General features: G+C 42.7%; 1 protein-coding gene across 1 annotated transcript in view; it reads left to right on the top strand.

Annotated features, from left to right (window-relative positions):
* Positions 1–24,091, top strand: part of TEX15 (testis expressed 15, meiosis and synapsis associated) — a 1,045,473-nt gene extending 1,021,382 nt beyond the window's left edge. The window contains exons 8-9 of the mRNA XM_085640942.1: positions 1,194–1,253; positions 23,838–24,091. Of these exons, the coding sequence (XP_085497068.1) occupies positions 1,194–1,253; positions 23,838–23,924 (147 nt within the window). The 3' untranslated portion in view covers positions 23,925–24,091. The remainder of the gene's footprint in view (positions 1–1,193; positions 1,254–23,837) is intronic.
* Positions 24,092–26,298: the final 2,207 nt, after the last annotated feature.

Below are 26,298 nucleotides of genomic sequence, written 5' to 3'. Positions count from 1 at the left end.
CCCCTCCCTCCCCACCCCCAGGTATGTCACTTATTTTCAACCCTTTTATTCATGACCTAGTGTTACACCGGCTAGTGGACTGTCCTTCGCACTGAACAAAGAGAGCCACCCAAAGCGCGGGCGGGGGCATCCAATGTGTGTGTGCTTGGTCCAGTGAGTATCCAGTATCCAGGACCTGTGATAATACCAAGCCATTAGTCGCTGCCGGCACCCTCAAGTCCCTCCTCTTCAGCCTTGAAATTTCCTCATATGTTAAAAATTTCTTTAAATGATATCATTACCTCAAGTACATTTTCCGAAGATTGGGATTTTCAAACTGTAAATAATATGTTGTCTGATTTGGAACAATCCGCTGCAATTTCAAGCACTGAAATGTTAGAGGACACATCTGTTTTGGACACTACGTACTGTTACCAATTCAATTCAATAATCTTTATTCAGTTAAAAAAAAACATAAAAGATACAAGATAACAATAACTAGACATTCTAGAAATACCACAAGTACAGTAATCATCTCTTAAAACAATCATTCTGTGCATATTCAGTTTTCATTTGATATAAAGACCAAGCTCAATAGAACAATTTCAAATTTACTAAAAGGGATAAATAATGTTCAGATTCATGCATTTAAAACAAAGAATTTAACGCTTCCAGGTGGGGAATGAGGTTACAAATTGCTAGAACATTTCATTAAACAGACTAAAAATTAACTCATTGCTTGGGTTATAGACATAGTTAAAGTGCAAATGCTATAAGGTGCGAAACTGCAAATGACTCCTATGTAATTTGCATAATCTCTATCGAAAAGAAAAGAAAGGAGAAAGTGCAAATGTGTTACACAGGGTGTATACCAGTCCATCACTACTTTGGTCTGCCTAGGGCCTGTGGTCCTATGGTTTCACCCTTCTGTAATGGTGCAAGGGATCCTGGGAATATGCTAACCACCAGTACTGAACACATCACATGTCTGAGGCTTGCTTCAGGCATGTGATGATAGCTCTGACCTCCAACATACAGGCTACTCAGCCCTGCAAGGTGACTATCTGCATCCCATATTCGTCCAATGTATACATATGTTTGTCAGGAGTGTTGAATATTTTATAAAGACTGGGATGATATAGCATTTATAATGGAATTTGGACAGTGTGTAGCGGCACTTTTTACAATGCAATGTTCAAATATTTTTCTTGTAGGTGGACATGTCCCATTCAACCAGGGTGAGGTTGCCACATTTCGGAACCTCAATGCAACTGGTAAGCGTAACGAGTACATGGATGTAGCTCTGTGTCATCTGTGCATGATCCATGTGAGTTGTACCATTGTGATATGTATGGGAAGGTACCAATCACATGCAACCAAATTACAGTCAGTGTGCCAACACAATAAAACGTATCCACAGATTCCTATAGAATTGACAAGTAGGTATGTTATTGTGAATATAGGGGCAATGTAAGCAGGCCTATAGGATACATGCATTTTTATATCTGTGGTGATGTTAGCATATCTATAGTCTCAATGCATTTGGCACATAAACCATAGTATGGTGCATAATCTGCAGATGTTCAACACAATCGAATTGCACAAATAGTACAAACGTAACAAACCATGTTCAACAGCTGAAGCAGTGAAGTGGAATGATTGTCGCCAAGCTGGTCTGGATACGTTTCAGTTGCCTATGTCCATATTTGTTTTCTGAAACAGGTGCTGATGAGGTGCAAAAAGAATACCCAGACACTGTTACCAAGTGTTAACATGAAGGTATAATGACATCTGATTCATACAAAATGTGTGTCAATATAACACATATGTTGCTTCATCCTGCACATACTATGCAGATACATGCTGCATATGTTTAACCTTTCCTGCTACATCCAGTGTGACTGACTATAGGTGTGGCTAAAGATTCCTGCTGATCAACACTTAACATGTTTGTGGACACACACCTTTCACTGTCACTGAGTGTCAATTCAAAACTTTGTTTGTTTAGTGACATCCCAAAGTTTATCCACATCATAATTGTGAGCCTCTAAAGTGAAAAAATATATCTTAACAAGTGTTCCAGTAAGGCTGTTTGTAAATTTTCATTAGTATGGGGAAGGTTTTAGCTACATTGACCTGTGGTATGGCTGTTGTAATCCACCACCAGGGGTGCTTGAGACTCCCTCAGAGTAGTCCATGTCATAACTATGTGAAATGGAGTAACAGAATTACAAATACATTGATGCCCTGGAGGTTGCATGGATGTAGGCCTGCAACTCTATTAATTCATGGTTTTGTACAAATCATTACCAGACTGCCTGACTGTTGCACATTGTGAGTGTAGATGTCCACATGGTAGAGTTCTGGTTATAATGCTATGCAAGTGTGAAGTGGTTGTCAGTCTTCATATCTCAATGCAAAAGTCATTGGTGTTGCGCCTTTGGAGCCCCAATAAGCCCCAATTCATGGATATATTGGCATGGTGTGGCCAGCTGGACAAATGCACTAGTGAGCACATGGATTCACACTGAAATGCCAGACTCATGCCCTATATCTCCCTTATGTGCCGTCTCTGTGAGCAAGTCATACAATACAAGCTATAAGTACATGTTGCACCACTGTCTATAAGTTCACATGCAACAATGCACTTTATTAGCATCATACAGGGCATTACACTGCTCACCTACTGGTGGGGTAAGTTAGAATGGGTCACACCAACGCATGCGCCCTTGCGTCATAGTGAAAGGGGCCATTTTATACCCAGCAAAGTTGTTGTACAGATGTGTGCTCCTGCATGCATACACACACTCCTGAGATCCATTTACATATGTTATATGTGCACTGGTGAATGCAGCCCCGAGAGAATGAGTGTACATAAAAGTGAATATATTAAGCTGATCATGGTATTGGTACAACTGTATACCAGATGTTTAATGTTAGATTACAATGTATTTGCCCGAGGCAGAGTTGAATAAGCGTTTCCCATCATTGTTTTGCAGGAGGGGCCCATCCACCCTCCATTTATGCAGTGGCTACCTGATGCAGAGCAAGTCAAGTCATGAATGTGTGCTGCCTTGTGTAACTTCTGATGAGTAATGCAATGAAGTAGCACACTAGCTGTACTTGTTTAACTTGTCACCACTCACCAACGTTGCCCCCCTTGCATGATGCTAGACGAACACCAAAAGGGTACATATATATGGACCCTGTCTAAAATGACCTAATGGCCCATCATCAGGATTAAGATTCACTGTTATAAGTGATATGCCTGTTACCATGTTGTGACAAACTTACCATACTGTAAGCCTACACTGTCCTCGTGTGAGTCAGGTTTCCATGTTGTATTAGGCGATGTCTTTGGAATACTGGTGTATTGTCTATATCTCTATCTCAATATCTGGTGTTGGTCTGGACTTGCACTTATGACAGCATGACAATGTCAGCTGACTTTCAGTAACATTATGTACATTTGTAAGTTAATGTAACATGACACTGGACATGGCTAGAACTTATGAGGCCAGACGTGACCGCTACAGGCACGTCTGAGAGATCCCCAAAGCCTACAGGAGGATGGCTGCTAAACACCCACAAGAAAAGGCCAGTGGGACCTTGAGGGGTGGGAGCAGGTCCCAAACCACAACACCAGCAGGCAGCCCCAACAGGATCAGAGGGTGCCCGACAGCAGGCACATCCGAGTATCCAGGCCTCAGCGGACCCTCTACTGTGCAGCCCTGGTGAAGGGTGTCCAGCCGTGCCAGAACAATGACAACCTCATTCAATTATAGGAACCAATGAGGAGTGTCAACATCAGTATGGCTGGCATTGAAGGGAGCAATGCCAGTGTTACTGATCATACAGGAGGCCATGGAGCAGATTTCTGGACAGATCAGAGACTCACTCCCTCTACCCACTGACCTCCCATTTTTATTTGTTGTAGGAATAATTATAGTTAGTTAGCATGGTGTTAGTTAGGGATCAGTATAGGTATGACATTGTTGTGTTAGTGTTTACAAATATTTTAGTAGGTAGTAGTTTTTAAGTCTGTTTTTGTAAATTTAGGTTTTTAAGTGGTTGGGGGGTTGATGTTAAGCGTGTTAAAAAAGAATATAAATCTATATATATATATATTTTTACGAACACGTGAGCTTTGATATATATATATATATATATATTTCTTCTTCAAATCTTGAAACTGACACTCTAATATAGGGACATTACCTTTAAGGGTGTTTAGGGCGATCTCTGAAATTACAGCCATCAAATCATCTGAAAACGCACACAGGTTGATGCCCTTTCTAGCATTTTTAGGATGGTTAGATTTCAACGTAGATGCACCGTCATGGCTGATACAGGGTTCTTTAGCAATTCTTTTATAGGCTTTTGGTTTGGTTTTGAGTGCATAAGCAACAGGGAGATCCAGTGGAAAAGTACCTGTACTCAGTTTATAGTCATCTAGAGGCTTGTTTTTATTTCTACCAGTAAGTAACTGTGGGGTTTCTCTGTAGTGTTGTTAAAGGCACCAAGAAAAACTTTGTGTTTGTGTATACACCTTGCATTCCGTCTACAAGAAAGTGTGAAGGAAATCATTCATGAATAAAGGTCCTGCAAACTCCTACTTGTCATCGGAAGTTAGATGCTGGGCAAGTATATAGTTGGGCTCGGGTATAAAAAAAATGTGAGTACAAATTTCATCAAACACAATAAAGTTTTCAGTTTTAGGCTGAATGCAGCCTTTAGTCATGCAACACGTGTTGTTACCCTGGAGGAAAATGCTCCTTACAGTGGTGGCATTTCATATTGCCGCTATTTGGGTGTAGCAGCCGCATCCCGAACATTCAGCTTTTGGGATGCACTGAATCACACCAGCACTTGCTATGTGTCACTGTATGATCCAGCAGTTTTGTGACTGATAGAATAGGTTACAATGTGGACATCTCACTTTCAGGCCCTTGTACGCATTGCACCCGTCCCTCTGAAACATTTTACAAACCATTTGACAATAATGAATGGACCGGGTGCTGTAGATAAAATCTCAATGTGTTCACAGTTAGTTAGCACGTAAAACCCCCTTCAGCTTAAAGATACCACAAAAGTGATTTTTCACAATCAAGAATGACAACCATCGTGCTTCTGGCAGACTCTCCAGACATGATATACTTCCTCAAGCTGCTGTGGTACACACATTTTAAGGTCACATCAAAGTAATTTTCAAATAAGCAAATGTGTTTTTGTGATTGTCTCTATACTGTGAGGTGTTATGCATTTTGGCGTCTCGCCTGCTGTAGGTCTAGGACATATTTACAAAGTATTTTTCACATTTGCACCACTTCTGTGATGGATATTATTATTTGCCTATTAGGGGCTTTTTGTGTGCATGTATCTTTTGGTGGTGAAGCTTGGGGCGGCTCCAGGAGTCCAGTCCCACATAGCCAGAGACTTTCCTCTGTTCTTCCCCATGTGCCTGCCCACCATTTTGTGTGTTTCTTTTTGATTTTGTGAAATGTTTGATTAATTTCTTTTTCTTCAACTTTCACAAGTATTTTTCAGGGATAAATGATTGTCTTGGGTGGAATCCGAAGCTAGTGAACATAAAAATCCCTATGCCCTAACCCTAGATTTTCCATTTATTAAGAGTGGACCTAAGGGATGATTAGGGGGTCGGTGCAAAACCAAGGGGCATATCAGCAAGGGCAGACGATAATTATTGCTAAACGCGCTTAGCGCGAGGATAATTATCGCCGGGTATCACTGGATTTTATCGCTGAGATAGCGCGCTATGAGCGACGCTTATCTCCAAAGCGATAAAATTCCACGCGCAAGCTACCAAATGTGCTATTATCGCTGGAAATCCAGCGATAATCGCACAACTTTTGGCGATAGCTTGATGATAGGGCAGACTTAGCCAATATATCCACCTTCCATTGGATATAATGGTTAAGTTAGACTGAAAGCAGGCGTAAAGAAAGTAGCGATAACCGCGGTTTGCGCTACTTTTCTTATCACTACGCAGGTTAGCGATTACCTAGATAATTTGAGAAATGTCGGTTAGCAACATTCTCCACGTTAGTTTGGCAGGGTATGCCCACTTTGCATCTCATTGACGATGCAAAAGTGGGCGTTAGGGAAACTGGCGCTGAGGCATGGGAACACGCGTTAGCGTGTCCATGCTGATAGGGCGATAAAATTATCGCCGCTTTTCGTCCGAAAACGGACGCTAAAGCGGCGATAATTTTATCGCGAGGCCTTAATGATATGCCCCTTGGTTGGTTCTCCCGTTCTTTGCTCCTTATTACAATTTGCAGTTCCTCAATCCACTGTACTCTGGTATTGCCTTTTTGCTTTCCTCTGCCCCATCCTAAAAAATGTTTTCATGCTATGAAAGGAAATCTGGGTGGAAACTGCTGGTAGACGTTTGGCCGGAACGCATATGGGTAACTTGATTGTGGTATCAAAGGGGGTAAGAATATGTTATGTTTACCCCCATCACGTTCACCATTGCTACTGCTCCTTTCAGCTGAACTGAATGACTAGTTCTGAGATTTTGTCTCCTTTTCCCACCTTGTCTGTGGTCCTGGGGAGGACTGGGATTAGAGGTGTAGTACTCATCGGTTGTGTATGGGAAAGTTGTTTAGTGGCTAAACTTACAGATATCGTTCTGTAATTTGTTAGTTTTTGATTGTGTCAAAAATTCCCTATGTTGGGCCATATCGTTGTTGATTTCCTCCACATTTTTCTTGAATGTTGTAATCTGTACCACTGTTTTCAAGTTATTTACACTCAATTTGATTTGTATAAGCATTGCTTTTGAGATCCTCTTGGCTGTGTTGATGTAAAGCACTAGCCAATCCTTTGTGAATTTCCAAGTGATGTACAGCAATTCTTTCCTCTTGTGATGAATAAACATGATTTTAGTAAGGAGTTAGGAAAATAGGGGTCTTGGTCCTGAAGAAATCCTAGGACCATTTGCAGGGCCTTTATAGAGGCTAAAACATGTAGACCCGCTCTGATGCAGGGATAAAAGGCAATCCCATGTATTGTTATAGTTTTTAATCATCCCTTAGGCCCACCCTTAATAAATGGAAATCCTTGAGTTAGGGCATTGGGAATTTTATATTCACTTGATCCTGGTTTCACAGACATCCACTCTCAAAAGCACTCCTCATAACTATGGGGAGCCCATTCACCGCTAAACCTTTTTCTAGTAAATGCGGCCTAGCCAGTGATGAAGGTTGACACCCAGGGGGGTATTCGAGGCCACGCCTAACAATGTTTTGTGAATCTCTTTGGTCCTACACATCAGAAGACACAATATAGATAAAAAGTGCTCCCAAATAATGGATAATTCTCTATGGGTGAGTCTCTTTCTTTGACTTATGGAGACCAGTCAGGTTTGCTTTTGTTTTTTGATGTCTAGATAGGGAGAACACAAACACTGACCCCTTCTTCTGTGGAAAACTAGCTGAAATCGCTGTTAGTATCTGCTGAAGCCATTTTGTTTTTTGCAGCCATTTTAGTTAGCCATGTGCTCACCATGTGCTTTCTCCCTCTTCATTATTGACTGCCCTTGCAATCTGCTTGTGTCATGTGATACAGTTAACTCCTTCAGCACCGAGCCAGAGCCTTGCACATGCTCAGAAAGACCTGTAGCTGCCAATACACCTGCTCCTATTGTATAACTGTCAGGCTGTTCTTACTGATGTAAGGAGAAATGTCTCCCACTTTGTTGAGCAAGCAATTTTTGTATACCCATATTAGTCAATAACTATTCTTGTATGTGCCAGTACCTCCCCTTGGTCTCATGCTGACTATGCAACAAATGTGTATATAAGAACCATGTTCTCTGTACTCCTTAGACTGCCTCATAAAGTGGCCTGAGGGTACCGTATTGACGCAGTCTCCCTCATGTGAGGTCAATAAACTTGTGTTTTACTATTCCAGCTTCCGTGCCAATCTCTTCTTTGTTGGTTTAAGGACCAGGTGCATCAGTGAACCCCTTAAAAGGTTTTTGATTTCTACAAATTGGCGCCCAACGTAGGACTCAAAGGAGAAGCGGCTATTCAAGGGAGTGGTCTTGATGGAAGATAGGAATCTACTGTGGAGGACAGGACTGGAATCTACTGAGGAGGTACCCTGCACACGGAGATTCTTTGTCTTTGCAGACCCATGTGTTTCGGGTTTTCCTGATCTGACCCTCCAAATGTTTGCCGCTCCCGACTGAGAACTTCTTTGGCGTGAGAATTTCAAAACGACCGTTAGGTCACTCAGAACTTGGCAGTTGGAAACTGGAGACCTTTGGTTTGGTAAGGTTGCTGTGGCAACACTTTTGGAATTAGCTTGGCCAAGATTTTGGTTTGTTTGATTATTTGCTGCAGCAAATGAGGGCAGGTAATGAGGAGATTTTTCTCTAATTTTGAAAACTTGAGCGACACATATTGTGTTAAGTGGCACTTGGTGAATAATATTGTATATGCTACAATATTCTTGGCATGCCTGTTTTTAGCACACTTAGTAGAAAGTGTTGCTGTCTTGGAGGTACCAATATAGATTTAGAAAGTACTCAGCTGATTCCCCTAGAGGGGATACCTAAATAGGTTTAGGTATAGTAAAAATTGTATTTCTTCCATAATGTAAAAGTACACTGTGGAATAAATATATATAGGAAAAGGAGGATCCTAATTTATGCACTTAGTAAAATTCATAAGTGGTGATATGGAGTGTTCTGTCAGCCAAACTGGTAATTTGGTGTATTTGACTTCTTGAACATGGAACAGTCTTCGGGCTGTTTTGGTGCAGTCTTTTGAACTACTTTTGAGAGCTCTTTTTGTAAATATGATTTACAATTGGTATTTACAAATGGTTTGGTTTGAGTACAGTGTATGGGCTGTCTCTTGTTTTTGTCCTAAGTGTTGATTTGTGGGTTAATTGGTTTTCATTGTATGTGGTTGCGGACTGACATGCTTGAAAGTACTTGTTTCAGTCAAGTAGACTATGTTCTTTGTGTAAGAATGGCTAGCCTTAAGGGCGCTGTGTTGTGTGGCCCCCCCTTCTTGAAAATGTTTGGAATTAACTTAATTTGTTTTTCGTTGTCATTCTGTTATGCAAATGTCATTGAAAGAACTACATTTTAAAATTCAAGAAATTAATTATGTAACATATGCTAAATAGCTGCACGCTACCATTAAAGTGAAAAAGTAAGAAACTAGAGATGTGTGCAAATTGCCACAATGGTAAAGTTAAATTAGAATTAACACCCAATAGGAATAAAATAGGCCTCATAGAAAGGAGAAAAAGAAATGGTGTGCTTTGCATTACTAGGACTCCGTACAAAATGTTACAGCATTTATCCTTATATATATTAATATTAAAAGGCATTTACATCATCTGAGTGAATTGGTTGTTGCAGAAAAACACATGACATTACAAAATGATAGATTTTGACTGGCTTGAAATGCCTGACTTTTAAATAGATTGAGCCTTTCTTTTTGCAGCTGTTCAAAGACAACACATGGCTATTCCTGGCCACAAGCCACGGAGGAAAATGCTGGATCAACTAGATTTTAAGTTAGTGCAACATTGTATGAAGGCAAGTGCATTAAAGACTGCTGATTTTAAAAGTTAGAATTACAGTTTTATTATTTTGGATAAAATAGAAAGGATTAAAAGTGTAGGACTTTCTTTCTTGTTGCTTTTTACATCTGTGGATCTGATGGTAAAATAATTAATGCCCTTTAAAAAGTGGCGCAAGCTATTTTAGGTTTCAGTAAAGCTTCTGTACTTAGTGTTATAAATAAATGCATTTAAAGGCAAAAGGAAAGGAATGAGGCTTGCTTTTCATATGTGGAAACTTCAGAAGGGTTGGTGATCATTATATAAAAAAAAATGTGACTATATGAAAAACAAAATTATTCAAAATAATTGCACTAAAATCGTTTTTTGATCTTTGTAATGTCTAATAATCATACTGTGCAAAATATAAGCTCCTAGCATCAAAGTTGAATTTAAGCAGCACTTAACCACAATGTAGGGAGTGAAATTTCACTTTACCCAGGTGTATAAAAACTCATTTTTAAAAGGGTGTACCTTATACATTTCTGATCCCCCACCACTGGGATATCTAGGAGAGAAACTGGGGGTCCCTAATATGCCAACACATTGTAGGTTATCCATTTTAAGTGCCCCTACCACCAAAGTCGAATTTGGGCAACATTTACTTTTTACAGGCAGTACTGCCACTCGGGGCAGTTTTCAAACTGATCTCAGACTTCAGTAATGCACACATGCAAGTATAGAACAAGCAGCTGCCCTCTAAACTGCTAGAAAGCACACCACACACTGCAAGAGGTATAAAGAAACCAGCAGAAGTTATTATCCTACCTTTAAAATTGTTAGACCAAAGGTACAGAACAGGACTGCCTTTCAGCAGTGATTCTTCAGAGTTGCTTTGAATTGGAAAGACCGCATGGAATAGCCTTACTGACAGGGGACAACAGGTTTAAGGGTCAGAGGCCAAGGTCTGTTTTTAGAACAGACCAGCCCTACTGAACGTGAAATTTCCACGCAGGGAGCCACTGTGACAGTCCTGATACTCCCATTCTAGAATAAAGCACTACAGATCTGTTTTTGGTAACATTAGCTACAGGAAATATTGCATATTCTGTTAGGAGCACATGGGGATATCACTGTTTTCTTGAGACATAATACAAGTGTAGGAGATATGCAGGTGGGGTCTATCCTATTGAATAACATTATCAAGGGATAGTGGCGTCTGTAGGCCATATGCAGAGAATAGCTCTGCCATGTGTATAGCACTAATGCTTTTAGTTTAAAGATTACTGTGCAAGGGCTGAGATAAGGAGGCAATGGGATTTAGTTTGCATTCATGTGCCCTCATGTTACGCTAGTACAATTGCTAAAGGAATTGGTAGTTGGTTATTAATGTTTTCTAGCTAGCTCAATGTGTTATTTACCTCCAACAAGTTTGTTTGTGCCCACTTGCCAAAACTAGGGGTAGATAGTGTCGACAGAAGGTTACCTGTTTCAGGTTTCCTACTGTCGAAATGGGGGAAAGGAGGCTAGCTCCTGGGCAAATTAAGGGTAAGCAAATTTATGTTTTCTCTTTCTTTTTCTTCTCTTTCTTTTTCTCACTCTCTCTCAAGTTTGTCTAAGCTGTCTAGGAACAGCCATGAAACAATTGGTTGGGCTCGCCTTAATCATTCAGTCCTCAAGATGTTGTTAATATGTTTCTGAATCAATAGAGACAAAGCACCCTATCAGTGCACATCTAATTGGCTATTAAGTAATACTGTTTTAAAATTGTTAAGATTAATAAAAATGAGATGGGCGCACGCCTGTGAGGCTCCGGGCGCTTGGCTCTTATATTTATCATTTATCCTGGGTTAATCTACTGATTTAACTGCTGTGTGCATCGGTGGTGACTCCTGACATCAGCCGCTGCCAGGCGATGGTGCGGATGCCTCCTGCTATTGCTGTCTGACGCTGCACTGGCGCTAGAGAGTCCCGCCTGAGACGAGAGCAGAGCCTTGCGGTGACTGGTGGGCAACTGTGCTGGTCAGGCGAGCTCCGGGGCTCCCACGTGGTGCCTGGGCCGCTTGGTCTGCTGCTGCGATCCGCCCTTCGCCTGTCACTACTGCCTTGGGCGCCGTGCGGCAGGTTGCCGCTGAGGCCGAAGACTGGAACCCCCTGAGGCCGTGACTCACATAGAGGACGAGCGAGTTATTGATCACCCGACGCAGAACTTCATTACGGTGAGGCTGCGGGCACCCTTCCTACCTATTTGGCGCGAAGTTCCCTCCTCTGGTCAGACACCTTTGCTGCCTGCTATTCCGCCACACCGACTGCCGCCGCTCTCCTCAGCGTCACTCCCCCTCCTCGTCAACCTTTTGTCTGGACGTTCCTGACCTGCCTGTGGTCTCCCAGGGGTTGGGGATTAGGAGTGGCCTGCGGGCGGCTTAGCGGACTTGCGGCGAGACCTGCCCCGGAGTTTGGTGCCATCGTTTGGGAGACGCGGTGCTGTGAGGCAGCTCCCCACCCCGGGGGCCTGTCAGTTGTGTGCAGCGGCCTCACGTATGGCCTCGTGGGACGGTTGGTGTGGCCCTGCTAGACGGTGAGTTTCCAGAGAGTCCCCTACAATGTTACTACGGCGATAGCCTACAAGTGCACTTGGGTCAAGTGGTGATTCCTCCTGGGCGGTCTTCGCTGTGCTTAGCCAGGGGCTCAGAGGTGATGATTCCCACAGGAGCGGCCCGTGCACCTTCCTGCTGCTGAGACGTCTTCGCCCACGCCTGTGTTTCCTCCGTGGTATCCCAGATCTCCGCTCCAGCACTATATCCACTCCACTCAGGGATGCTGGGGCCTGTCCTCATTGCTCTTCCCCCAATCCACCCCCCCGGTACACTGGCTCCTCCTGACATCTCATTGCTGCTGCCACCAAGCCTATTGATATCTACGTCGCTCTGGAAGGGCGAAGTCCCTCTGTGGCATTGTTGACCCTCTTTCACTGTCAATTGTGTTTCTCTCAGCGGAGTCGCTGAAATATCCTCCTGCGTGGCCCATTCTCTGACCAGTAGGGCCTCTTCCACTCTCCCACTTTAGGAGCACCCTCCCCCCAGTACGTCTTTTCATCATGGTGAAGCCCGACAGTCGCCAAACTAAACTCCCTTTTGATGCAAAGAGGGTTGTCACCCGCTCCAATGTGGATGAAACTGACCTGCCGGTCGATATGGCGACATCCCTCCCACTGCCTACTCCTGTGGATGAGGTTAAAACTCTCCTGCTGGCCATGCAACACAGCTTGACGGACCTTTCTAACAAGATGGACGCCATGAATACCCGCATGAATTACATAGTTCTGAAAGTGGAGAAGCATGACGAACAACTTAAGGAAGCAGAAAGGTGCATTTCAGACACGGAGGACGCCACCGCGCAGGTGACACAACAAGTGTCACAAATGGATAAGCTCCTCAAGGTAATCGCAGCCAAGAATGAGGACTTGGAGGCCCGAAGCCGGCGCAATAACATCCGCGTCACTGGAATCCCTGCAAGCTCAAATACGGGCCGGATGGAAGATTTTGTTGAACGCCTCTTGCGCACCACCTTTGGAGCGAACGCTTTCTTCAACCAATTCCTCGTGGAGCGTGCCCATCGTTCTCTTGGCCCCCGCCCCGCTCCGGGAGCCACGCCACAGCCGATAGTCACCCGTCTCCTAAACTATAGGGATCGCGACTCTGCACTGCGACTGGCCAGAGATCACAAAAACTTGCAATTTGTAGGCGCCAACCTCTCCATATATCCTGACTTCACGCTGGCGGTACAGGAAGCCCGGCGTAAGCTCCTGCCAGCCAAGCAGAAGCTTCGCAAGTTGCAGATCGAATACGCCCAATTATATCCCGCTCACCTGAGAGTCACTTACCGCGACAAGCATCATTTCTTTACCAATAATCAGCAAGTGGATGACTTTCTCCGCACCGTCAGGAAAAACACTCCCTCCAAGGAGACTCCAGATCGCCTTTCACAATTCTCAACGCTGAGTGCTGACTGCACCAAACCCTGCAATGGCGACCTGTCTCCAAAGGGAACACTTGTTGCCACTGATGCTCCTACTTCCCACTCAAGAACGTTGATTGAGTTGCTGTGTCTTTGTCTTCCCTTTGCTGCAGCTCTGGACACGAAGTGGGGACATGTGCCTTCCCGCCTTCTTCCACTTGGGAAGGTCTGCAGTTTTTTTCATAATTTTCATCGCTTGCAGACAGACGCCGAGAATAGGTGCTCTATTGGTCCATAGGTTTGATAGTCAATGTTACTGTTGATGTATTTCTCTAAAATGACATGATTATCACCTGGTCTACCTCCTTTATGCTCTCTGATGCATTGTCATAAGCATGTATTTTTACCCGCACATCCTGGTATGCCAAGCAACCCTCGCCCTTCTTTATGGGCACCCGATCTCCCCGGTCCACTGGGAGGGAGTCCCTGGGAATTAAATGGGGGAGGATCTTTGTTGCCCACCAGCGCTCCTCCACATGGGAGTCCCCTTGAGGAAAATTTCTTGTGTTATGTCTGACTCCTCACTGCACTGTTGCACTGGGTTAGTGGTTTTGGGTAATGTGGGCAGTACCGGCACGATTGGGGTGCCGTCGTGGATGGGGGTGGTGGGAGGGCTTGAAGAGCCTGTTAGTATTGTTTTTTTCTATCCACAGGCAGAAGCAGGCAGTTCATTGCACGGCGCATCTTACACTGAGTTGTACAAGGCATGTTACATTCTCCCTATCACATATTGACATGTCCACACATACGGAGCCTGTACTCCTTAACCTAATCACTTGGAATGTCAGGGGCCTCCGAGACCCCCAGAAATGCAGGCAGATCCTAGCATATATGGACAGGCATCATGTGCACCTGGCGGTGTTACAGGAGACTCACTTATACCTTGCCCGCTCTCCTACGTTCACCAGTAAATGGCCTCCACGCGGGTTTTCTCCTCCTATTCCACGTACTCTAGGGGTGTAGCTATACTCGGAAAGCAGAATACTCCCTTCATTTTGGGGGGCACACAACAAGACCCCCTGGAGCGCAGCTTTATACTTTTGGGGGTGTTTGGGACTCAGTTGGTCACGGTGGTTTGTTGTTATGGGCCAAATACTGACGACCCTGATTACTACACCACACTCTGGCGACGTATATTGCAGGTGGGATCCACTCATGTTGGGGGGGGAATTCAATACTGCTTTCAACCCGGCTTTAGATAGATCTAACCCCTCCCCCTTGGACTACACGAAAACACATGAGGCTCTGCAGGGGATACTTGCGGCCCACTGGCTTACAGATGCTTGGTGACACGTTCACCCTGGCGGGAAAGAGGGAACCCATTATACTGCCCTACATGCTTCCTGGGCTCGTATGGATTACTGGGTGGTGTCCAGAGGGGTGGTTCCCTGGCTTCGCCAGGCCAAACACATTGCCAGAACCTACTCAGACCACTCTCCGGTGCTGATAACGATTGCCCCGCCCAGCTTGCTGTCCACCCCTAGATTTTGGAGACTCAGGCCAGAGGCATTGCTCGACACGGTATTCAGGGCAGAGGTCGGAGAGGAAATCTCTAATTTTTTTCAGGCCTACATTAACTCGGTCTCCTCGATAGGCGTAGTCTGGGAGGCCTTTAAAGTCTTGATCCGAGGGGTTTGCATGGCCAAGAGCTTTGGGGTATTGTGGGACATCCGTCGCACTCTTCACAGGCTAGAGGGCGAACTCAAGCAGCTGGAGGCTAATCTTTGGGGGGATGAGTCGGGATCACGCCTAGCTTTCTTTAGAGATAAGCTCACAGAATATATGGAGACGGCTGAGTCGGAGACACGCTTTCGGGGAAGATATGTTGCACGCAGATATGGGGAGGGCGAGCGCTCTGGTCAGCTGCTAGCACAAACTGTTCGCCAACCCAGATTTTCCAATTATGTTCTTGAGATTAAGGACTCCGACGGGGTACGGCACAGGGACTGTTCAAGACATTCTTCGTACCTTTACTGAATTCTACACTGGCCTGTATGGCACATGCAGAGATGCGCCCCCCGATTTTGGCCCGTTCTTGCGGGATATCGCCCTTAGCGATTCACAGCAAGAGTTCCTTGCTGCACCCTTCGAAAATGACGAAGTCCATGAAGCGATCATGCAAACGAGGTCTGGCAAGGCCCCAGGCTCTGACGACCTTCCTATTGACTTTTATAAGGCCTATATTACTCAGCTAATTCCAGTTTCCCAACTTGTTTTTAATGAAGCACATGAGCTGGGTTGACTCCCGCCCTCTATGAGGTTGGCCTTGATTTCGTCTCTCCTGAAGCCCGGAAAGCCAGCGGATAGCTGTGACTCCTACTGACCCCTATCCTTGCTCAACACGGACACAAAGATTCTCGCAAAGATCCTAGCTAATCGCCTCAGTTTATTAATGGAAAAATTGGTCCTTCCGGACCAAGCTGGTTTTATCCCTGGCCGGGCGACCTCACATAATCTTCGCACGCTCTTCTCCGCTCTCCGCACAGTAGACACAAAGATACCATTGGTTGCTGTGTTCCTTGACACCACTAAGGCGTTCGACTCGATGGAGTGGGATTTCCTGTTTGTAGTGCTTCAAAACATGGGCATGCTGAAGGGTTTTCTATCTTGGGTTCGCCTACTTTACACCGATCCTGAGGCTAAGGTCCTCATTAACGGGCACTCCTCACCCACCATTCTCATCTCCCGTGGTACTCGGCAGGGGTACCCACTCTCACCCCTCTTGTTTGCCTTGGCGATCGAACCTCTTGCTGCCAAGATTAGACAATACCACCACGACAAGGCCCTCCGGTGCCCACTCCGGCACATTTTGATATCATTATATGCGGACGACATCACGCTCTATGTCAGGGAATCCCCAAGTTAAACTCAACCTGCTACTTCGCGAGTTCGTGAGATTTGGGGGGCTATCTGGGATACATATTAATTGGTCTAAGTCTCAAATCTTTCCCCTCACCACATCGGCCACGGAGTTTACCCCAGACTTCCCCATAGCGTGGTGCCCTGAAGAGGTTAAATATCTGGGTATACACGTCACCGTGAATCGCGAGGAATTGCTGCGGCTCAACTACGGTCGCGCTCTGGATGGGATAAGGGACAGTGTTACCCGCTGGATCGCCCTGCCACTTTCCATCGCTGGTTGCATTTCTCTGATCAAAATGGTTATTCTCCCTAAACTCCTTTACTTATTTCTGAACATACCTTCCGATCCGGGAAAGGCATTCTTTATGATGCTGCGCACAGAGTTAATTCGCCTCACTTGGAGTGGTAAACAACCCAGAATACAATGGGACGTCCTTATTAGACCGTACTCGCAAGGGGGGTTCGACGTACCAAATTTTGAACTTTACTATACATGTGCACAGGCTCACTACGCCCACTTCTGGTTTCACCCCCCCCAGTTACATGCCGCAGGTGGCCGCCGAGCACTGGCTATCTGATCCCATTCCACTGGAGGGCACCATATTTACTGCTGTTGCTCCGCGCATTGCCGACTCATCCCCCATCATCAGCACGGTGAAGGCATGGCAAAACTTTGTTATGAGAATCCAAGCCCCTGCTCCCCCTGACATACCACCCGAGCATGCCCATCCTCCAGGAAGGAGTCTTCAAGAAAACCCAAGCTAAATATGGTATTAAAACTTGGGGGGATCTTTATCTTCATGGCAAATTCCGCACATTGCAGCAACTGTTCTCCACATTGCCTCCCTCCCCTATGGACATCTTTTTAGATATCCAATTGCGGCAGGGACTCAAAGAACACACCCCTACCGACCCTCTGGAGCCCCCTGGGTCCCCCCTCTGTGCCTATTGTTACACAGGGACACGGCTCCTCATCTGGTTTCTTCCCCATACCGCACTCTATACGCCACTCAGAGCACTACACCTAACACTGCCAGAGACAAGTGGTCCGCAGAATTGGGGTTGGCTAATACTGATGAACAATGGAAATACTGTTGCAGAACGGAACAAAGCACATCTAGTAGCCATCTCTGCATTCTACATTATAAATTCCTTCACCGCACATATTATACGCCAGCTAAGCTTCATCGTTTCAATCTGCGCGATAACGATAGATGCAACCGTTGTGGGGCTGCAGGGGCGGACTTCCTACACCTGGCATGGGACTGCAAAGCTGTGCAGGAATATTGGCTCCTGGTCTTAGAAGCCCTGGGCCTAATGACGTCGCTACACCTTCCGTGCACTCCTCTCTTTGCTCTCCTTGGTTTTACCAAGGCGCTAGCTACTACCCACCGGAAATTCATCTCCTTCAGTCTACTCTTCGCCAAACGGAGCATAGCATGTAGGTGGGGTCGGGACAGGGCACCTAAATTTAAGGATTGGATCCGAGACATGGTATTCTGGCAGGAACAAATGTATGCCTTTGCTGAGCTGCTCCCCCTAGCATACCGTCCTCGTGACAATTGGGGACCCCTTACGAGATACCTACTCTCTCATCCCCTCGATGGGCCCGTCAACATTCAGACCTATACTGTGATACCTGATTGAAACACTCTAAGTACATTATAGGATTTCTGTACTTCACCGAATACTGTGTTTGTTTGCGAACTGTTGTTACCGTCACTTTGCCGCCTCTGATGTTTTGTATTGCTTCACTGCTCACTGTACCATTCTTGTCTTAATGCCTGCTCCGTTATGTCATTGTGATTGTATAAGCCTGTGCGCTCGTCATGAAACACTGCCTGTACTTGTTACTGCCTTCCTTGTTTTTTTAAAACGAATAAATAAATAATAAAAAAATTGAAAAGAGTAGAACAGATTGATGTTCCCTTATTTGACCTTTAAGGGGAACTGTTTAGTGGGGGTTTCTGTTAAAAAATCTCAGGTGACCACACCATTATTGTTTGTTATTCTCATGCTAGATATATATATATACTTTTGCAAAGGCATCACTAGTCTCTTATTAGTTAGTTTGTGTAATTGATCTGACAGCCCTTATTAGAGCTGGAGAATAGGGTTTTTTCCTTTGAAAATGATGTTGCATTGTCCACATCGTGAAAAGTAGAATGCATAAGGTTTATAATGTCAGTAAAGACACCCATGTGATCCTCAGCAAACATCTTTGAAGGAAAATATTGTTTTATAGGAGTTTGTTTGTTACAACATGTTCTGCTGGAGAAAGTTATGTACCCACTATGTTGAGGTTTTCTTTTAATTATTTATGTTAAAAGAATCTCTGTTAAAATAACAGTTTTAGATTTTCCCGCTGCACCTATAACATGAAGGCATGACCCTAAGTGTAAGATGTAGGTGCTTTTATTAAGAGAAATAATTTTAGAAGTGTCTGCAGTCCTGTACAAGTAATGCAAGGTTCATAAGTAGAAGTGTAGAAAATTTCCCCTTTCTCGAGGTTCTTCAGATAAATGATATAGGAATGCACACATGTAAGGATTTAGAGTATGTCTGTATTGTTTTTATTTTTTCCTCAGAATTTAGTAAATGAACACAGCCTTCCTTGGCTGCTTGGGATTGGGAGAAACGAATCAAACCTTGTAACGTATTACTCTTGTCAGTTCACCAAAGGTTTCTTTTATACTTGTCAATAGGTCTAGAATTTTTTTTTACCCTCAGATAGATGAAGTGGTTCTTGGGCCTTGCTAATGTATGGGGCGCCCCAAGACTAAGAAAGTATTCTGAGACTATCCTCTCTGTTGATAGATTATTTGTATGCCTTGTCTAAAGATTTGTTTTGTTCTGCCCACCCTTAGATATTTGCAGCCCTACAACCATTGCCAGAGGGGCCCGGACATCAGATCCAGCCTGGGGAGTCAGCACCAGTCCAGCTTGAAGCCAAGGTGAAGGTAACCAGCACAGGCGTTGCTGGCAACTAGGACCTCAGTGAAGGTAGAAGGCTGAAAGCACTGGGATGTGAAGTGTGTACCCCTGCCACTGTCTTGGGCAAAAGATGGGTTCACAAATCAGAATGGAGAAATTGTGAATGCAGTTTTGATGCTCAGCTGAGAGAGTCACAGACTGACAAGGACGGCAAGGAGGCTTTTGCTTGAGGTGACCCCCTTTGAAACAAAGGTTGCTTCAGGCCTCCGAGTCCTGGTCCCAAACTGATTGAAAGTCTGCACCTTTGTTTGTTGATCAAGAGATACCTGGGCATACTGGGTACAATCTGTGGCCCCAATAAAAGAGCAGTGCGCCAGCGGAGCAATACAGGAGTTAAGGAAGGACTTGAGTTTAGGGTACAGGTGCTGTGCCTTTGGTGCCTGTTAGATTGAAGTGAAGAAAACTGGTGCACTGCCTGAGACACTGGACAGGATCGTTGAGGGCATTTGCCCCGGAGGGTGATTGCCCTATCCTGAAAGAAAAAACGTTTCCCTTAAAACTGGGCCGTCATTGTTTTCTTGAGTTGCAAGTTGTGCAGCTCCACCGTTGGATGAAAAATAGGATCCTTTCTGTGAGGCTCAGACGGACACATGCTGGTTGTACAGCGGCTTCAATTTCCCAAGGACTTCTTTTTGTTAGCAATGTACCCCTTGGGTCGTCCCATTTTTTGGGAGGAGCAGCCCTTTGCGGCTCCTCGCCCTAATTCCCATGGCCCTGTTTTGTCCTCCTGGTCCCCTGCAGCCAGGATCATTTTTGTAATGATCCTTGTATTTTCTTTAATATTTACATTAGTAATGTTTATTCTGCAAGAGAAACATTTTGCTAAACAATAGATAAATTCTTCTTTGCCCTCTGCCTAAGTATATTAATTGATACTCTAGCCCTCATAAAAGGAACACTGGAAATGTCTATTGAAAATGCTTTTTACATAGAATTGAACTGGATGGTTTTGGGATTTGTTTTCTGCTTGGTGTTGGAAAATATTGATAGTTCTGTTTGTAATAATAGCCATTATTTTCTCCTGCTATCTGTATGACCCAATGCTCTGTTCCCTTTGTGCTCCTGCTTATACCTTATATATACCCGTTTAATGAAATGCTTGGAATGTAAATGCCCACCTAGCAATGGATCAGAAGATTAATGAATTTATGAGAATAAATGTGCTAAATATTTCCTATATTCCTTCTAGATCATAGCGGATGTCTTCAGCTGATGCTAAAATGGCCATCTGTGGAAAACTAGCTGAAATCGCTGTTAGCATCCGCTGAAGCCATTTTGTTTTTGGCAGCCATTTTAGTTAGCCATGTGCTCACCATGTGCTTTCTCCCTCTTCACTGTTGACTGCCCTTGTATTCTGCTTGTGTCATGTGATACAGTTAACTCCTTCAGCACTCAGCCAGAGCCTTGCACATGCTCAGAAAGACCTGTAGCTGCCAATACACCTGCTCCTAATGTATAACTATCAGGCTGTTCTTACTGATGTAAGAAGAAATGTCTCCCCTCCCACTTTGTTGAGCAAGCAATTTTTGTATACCCATATTAGTTAATAAGTATTCTTGTATGTGCCAGTACCTCCCCTTGGTCTCATGCTGACTATGCAACAAATGTGTATATTAGGCCCATGTTCTCTGTACTCCTTAGACTGTCTCATACAGTGGCCTGAGGATACCGTATTGACGCAGTCTCCCTCGTGTGAGGTCTGTCTCCCTCATGTGAGGTTAATAAACTTGTGTTTTACTATTTCAGCTTCCGTGCTAATCTCTTCTTTGTTGGTTTAAGGGCCAGGTGCATCAGTGAACCCCTTAAAAGCTTTTTGATTTGTACACTTCTTTTGTTCCCGTGGACCTACCGCCTCATTAGGAAATGAACAGCAACTCAAATCTGTGCAGAGAATTATAAGAATTGAAAAATCCCCTAAATACTTCAATTGCATTCCCTTTTCCAGCTTGTTCATCTGCTGTTCTATATTGGTTGTGCCAGAGACTGCTACTTAGCTCTTATTATTTAGGAATGAGACAGGTTTAGTACGAATGCTATTCAGCCCAACTCAAGTCTCTTCTACTTCCATCAAGGTACAAATGTGGCTGTCTTGCTTTCTATCAAGCTGTCAGTATTGGAAGTGATATTGCAGTGATCCACTGCTTTTCCTTGAAATTGTTTAACTTGGAAGGCCCTTTTGCTTTACCGGAAGACTTTTGCTAAAGTGTCTAGGACCCAGATTTGTTAAGGTTTTGCATCGCCATTGCGCCACACAAGAAGATGCAGGGTGACGCAAAACCTAGAATAAGATTTACCAACACATGCAAGGCCACCTTGCGCGGCCCTGTGTAGCTAGAGTAATGCAAAACAGTGCAAATCACTGCTTTGTGTTACTCTGCGTGGTAGGGGCAATATATGGGTGGAGCGTGGGCGTTCGCATGCATCCACACATGTATTCTGAAGCATTCCTAGATTTACCATCACTGGAATGCGTCAGAATTGTACACCTTGCCACTGAGGCGCAACATGGAGAAATATCTTTATTTCTTAGCTTTGTTTCCTCTTTCTGAGCGTGCTGCATTCTGCAGAACAATAGAAAGACGAAAATGCCTCTAAGAATAGTTTTTGTGTAGAAAAGTGTTCCTTCCTGCACACCCTCAACCCTGCCTGTACTACAGGCACCTTTGCTCCAGGGCGTAAGTGTGCCTGAGTTGCCTCTAGTCTGCAGATAATGCACCAGCACTGGCAGAGGAAATTGATGCCCCATATCTTAATAGATATGGCGCATTCCTGTCATCGCTCTTCCACGCAGCGCAGCAACTTGTCTTGTTGCGTGAACATTTTTTACATCTGGAAATTGATATATCAACATTTTATAGCCTTTCTTCAACAACTATTCATGTCCCATTAGAGCCAGACTTTAATCTGTTCACTGTGTGTAAAAACAATTAGGTATGAATACAGATACTTTTAGCTGTGTACCACACCGATCATCTTTTTTGTTCGCTAGGATAAAAATCTGTATAAAATATTGATCAATAATATAACAAGATTATTTCCTTTTGTGTATAATACTATTCTAACTGTATATTTTTAAATATATATAACAAATAGTTCATTTACATTTTATTCTACTACTACAAATCAGTGCCATAAACATGCCTAACTTATATAGAAGCTTATTCTCTCAATTTGCCTAGCCATTTCCTATTCTGTTCCGAAATTTGGTTAATTGTGTGTCTTTTATTCCAACTCTCCAGAACTGATACTTATCTTCCATCGAAACCCATAAAGCTGTTCCACTATTGTCTAAATTATGGTGTCTGTTCATCTAACCAGTGTTGGGGATGCATAATCTCACTGATTATGGCCACGGTGTATTACCATCATGTAATCATTTTCATTGCTCACTTATATCAAAAACCTAAAAATCTCAGGTAAATTAGAATTATGCTACAATTACCCACATTTATATTACATTTGCTTAAATCAAAAATTCAAATTTATGCCTTCTAGTTAAACCGAAAGACCCCCATTGTCTTGATTTAGACTTTCTAAAAATATGACTGGCACAGGAGATAAGCATTAACTCAAACTGTTTACAAGTTAGGTAGGAGATCAAACATTGAATCCTCTGTATCCACTAAACTGATCTCCATTGATGCTCTGTTTTGGAATTTAGGATGAAGGAGTCCTCAACCCCCTCAAACAAATGACTGTTTTAAATATTGATTACCTCATCTGCACTTCCTGTGTGACAGTACATGGTTCCTGTTCTGATACAATACTACAGATGGCAGAGTCCACGTGCCACAAAAATGCTGGATGGAATCAGTAATGGAATGACTCTGAAGATTCACAAAAAGCTAGGCAGTGATAGAGTTTTGACAGTATTGCAATACCTATCAAACCGTCAGTGCTTTATCCAATGTATGCATTTGTTTTAAAATATCAATCAAAGGGTCAACAAAATAGGCTATACTGATTTCCAGATACACTGTTGAGCTAAGAATTCCAGGATCTAGACCATTTTTTCTCTGATTGATTACTTAATATCTCATTTTTATTGATGTTAAGTAAATACAGAGTCAAAGCCCAAAAGTGCAGCTTTCTCTTGCTATCATCAGAATAGTGGCTCTTTAGTAAGCATAGCAATTTTCTCCGCTTAAACGGTGAGTTTTCTGTTATATTCGTTCCAGATATTAGGAGTCATTTCCTTAGACCTAAATGGATACAATCATTATAAATAGCTTAAAAAGCAAAGCTGAGCAAACTTTAAATATGAAACATTTTTGTAGGAAAGTGATGCTGCATTCCCATGATCTTTTTTTCACTGATACCGACACCTATGTAAAAGTCTCGAGATAAACGATATGTGCTTAATTTGCACCTTAGTGATTTGCACGAGTATTTTAAGCAAAACAATTTACAAACCTATTGTTTTCTTCTGTTATTTTCAGGTCCCTGGCACGAAACATGTTTTTTCGGAAAGCTCAAAGCAATTCACTCATACAGGAAGATCGCAAATTAAACGTTTAAACCTGTAACAGTTTTTCTACGTTCTGTCATTTTTTATTTATTTTTTATAAAAAGAAAGGTAATGCACATAGCGAGGATGGGATTTGGATGGGATTTGCATCTTGACTGGAAGAGCCCAAATAGAGCATTTCAACTTGAAAGTTTCCAGTTCCTAAATTCAACTTCTATATGTTCAGTATCGGTCTTTTTGTGTACAATTGTTTCTTGAGTTTCCCATGCTTATGGGGTATGATGTCTGAATTATTACAATAATCAAGATAACATTTAGATTGACATAAAAGCAAGGTGCGTTGAAAAAAGTTTATAAACAAATGTTCAGTTTGATTGCAAAACAACATTTTTCAGGTTCCAAGTAAACTCTGTATGTGTAATTTCGTGGCAGTTAAAGCCATGTTTTGGTGGTACCAACTGTATCATTATGCTTATATTTGTTTTTTTTGTTTTTTTAAAATAATGTAGTATTAGATATCAACTACATTTCGATACAAGAGTAAGATTTAATATGCCAATTGTGTACTAAATGGACGTTTGCTGACATTTTATGTTAATTGAGCAAAGATAACATATTTTTCTATTTTTATGTGATGCTTTTTGTACCATTTCCATATGATACACCTTTTTAGTTATGACCAAACTATATCAACCCATTTTTGTGCTTTTAAGGGCTACACATCCTTTTTTAAAGTTTATTTTAATATATATGATCTTTTGTCATATTTATGTTGTGATTTAGCACCACAAAATAATAGCAGAAAATTATGAGCCATTTCTACCTCAACATTTTCATCAAGGCTGCTTATTGCAGTTTCTTATTGCTTATGGGGTTTAAATTCATGCTAAAGCAACATTTTGTATTTTACTGGGTCAAAAAATGATTGTCTTGGACAGGTGGCTCAGATGTGGAATTTTGCTGAGGCTATGTGATGAGTCAAATCTCAAACTGCAAAGCTTAAAAATTCTATTTAAGGAGCGTAGATGTGTCAATGTGTATGTATGTATGTCGAAAGTATTTTAACTTTGAGAAAGCATTTTAGGTTTTTGTTTTTTTCTTTACTATGGAGATAACTGCATAGAGTATATACACATCTTTTTCAATTATAGGTGTATGTTGTTGGAAGTCTTTTCAGTAATCTATGGATATTTTTAGTAAATTATTGTACTGTATATGCAAAAATTGCATTCTATCGCAAAGTGGATGCAGTTGGTTTCAATGAATGCCAGCTTACAACATAGCTTTGTCAATTTTGTTTATGAGCTGCTAAGTGCAGCCGGTGTGTGATTTTTGGGAGGGCATAAACATTAAGGTAATGCCATATTTTTAAACCTCTTGAGTCTAGGTTGAAAGATCTAGTGCTGTCAAACCTGCTTGATGTGGTAGTTAAACATATTTGTTATTTTACAGCATAGAAATAAGGTTAGAATTTTATGAACGAAAGTCACTTGTTATGTATTTTGTACTTTTATCCATTCAGTGCTTGCAAAGTGGCCTGTGCCTGTAGTGACTTACTGCAAATGTTGTTTTCATTTACAAGTTTTGAACCCTAATTGTAGTTTGGATTAAAATGCCTTGATCTTTGCAGTGAACTTGCAGTAGCTCAGTTAGAGTAGAAAGCGTTGTATGATGCATACGACTATGTTAGAGTTTAGATATTAACACGTGTCAACCAAATAAATGTTAGAATAGTACTCATTTTCACTTCGATTTATTTTAATTTGTTGGTGTAACAATTTATATTAAAATTGATCACAAATACATTTTATTTCTTGTCATGATATTTCCTTAAAACAGGTTAATTGTGTAGTTTGAGTAGCAGTATGGTGCTCATCAACTTTCTGAATAGTTCTCTACTCACAGAATATACTTTGGATATGTATTTTATCTCTTCCATAATGAGGTTCCAAATATCTGATAAATTGTAATTTGTTTGATATCAAAAGTCAAATAAAAAATGCCAAAATCATTTTTATTTATACTTGGTGTACTGGGAGAAGAGAGTAGCAGTAGTGGGCAGGGTAGGTGATGGGTGTAATGCTAGCAAAAAATCCAGTCCCTGCCAATTGCTTGGAGTGTTAAAATTATCAACTCATCAAAGGATTCTGCTTGCTGGTTTATATTCATCCAGCAATAGTTGGAATGGCTTTTAAATGTTATAGGGCATATGGATAACCTTTGTATTGCAGACATTTTATCATCGTAACACACAAGTTACCCACCTTCGCCAACACTCTGTATGGAGGATACTTTATCTGACCGCAAATTCCTCGCCATTAGAATAGTCCCCTGACACCAGAGTGGATCCAAAGGTTTTTACAGCAGTGTTCCTGCACAACTCTACGTGGTGTCGTGTGGCTACACATATATCCCATTCTGCCCAAGATGTG

The sequence above is a fragment of the Triturus cristatus genome, chromosome 2_2, assembly GCF_964204655.1.
Source record: "Triturus cristatus chromosome 2_2, aTriCri1.1, whole genome shotgun sequence".
In the NCBI taxonomy this organism is placed as follows: Eukaryota; Metazoa; Chordata; class Amphibia; order Caudata; family Salamandridae; genus Triturus; species Triturus cristatus.
The sequence above is the reverse complement of the archived record's forward strand: the minus strand, read 5'-3'. Positions and strand labels throughout refer to the sequence as shown.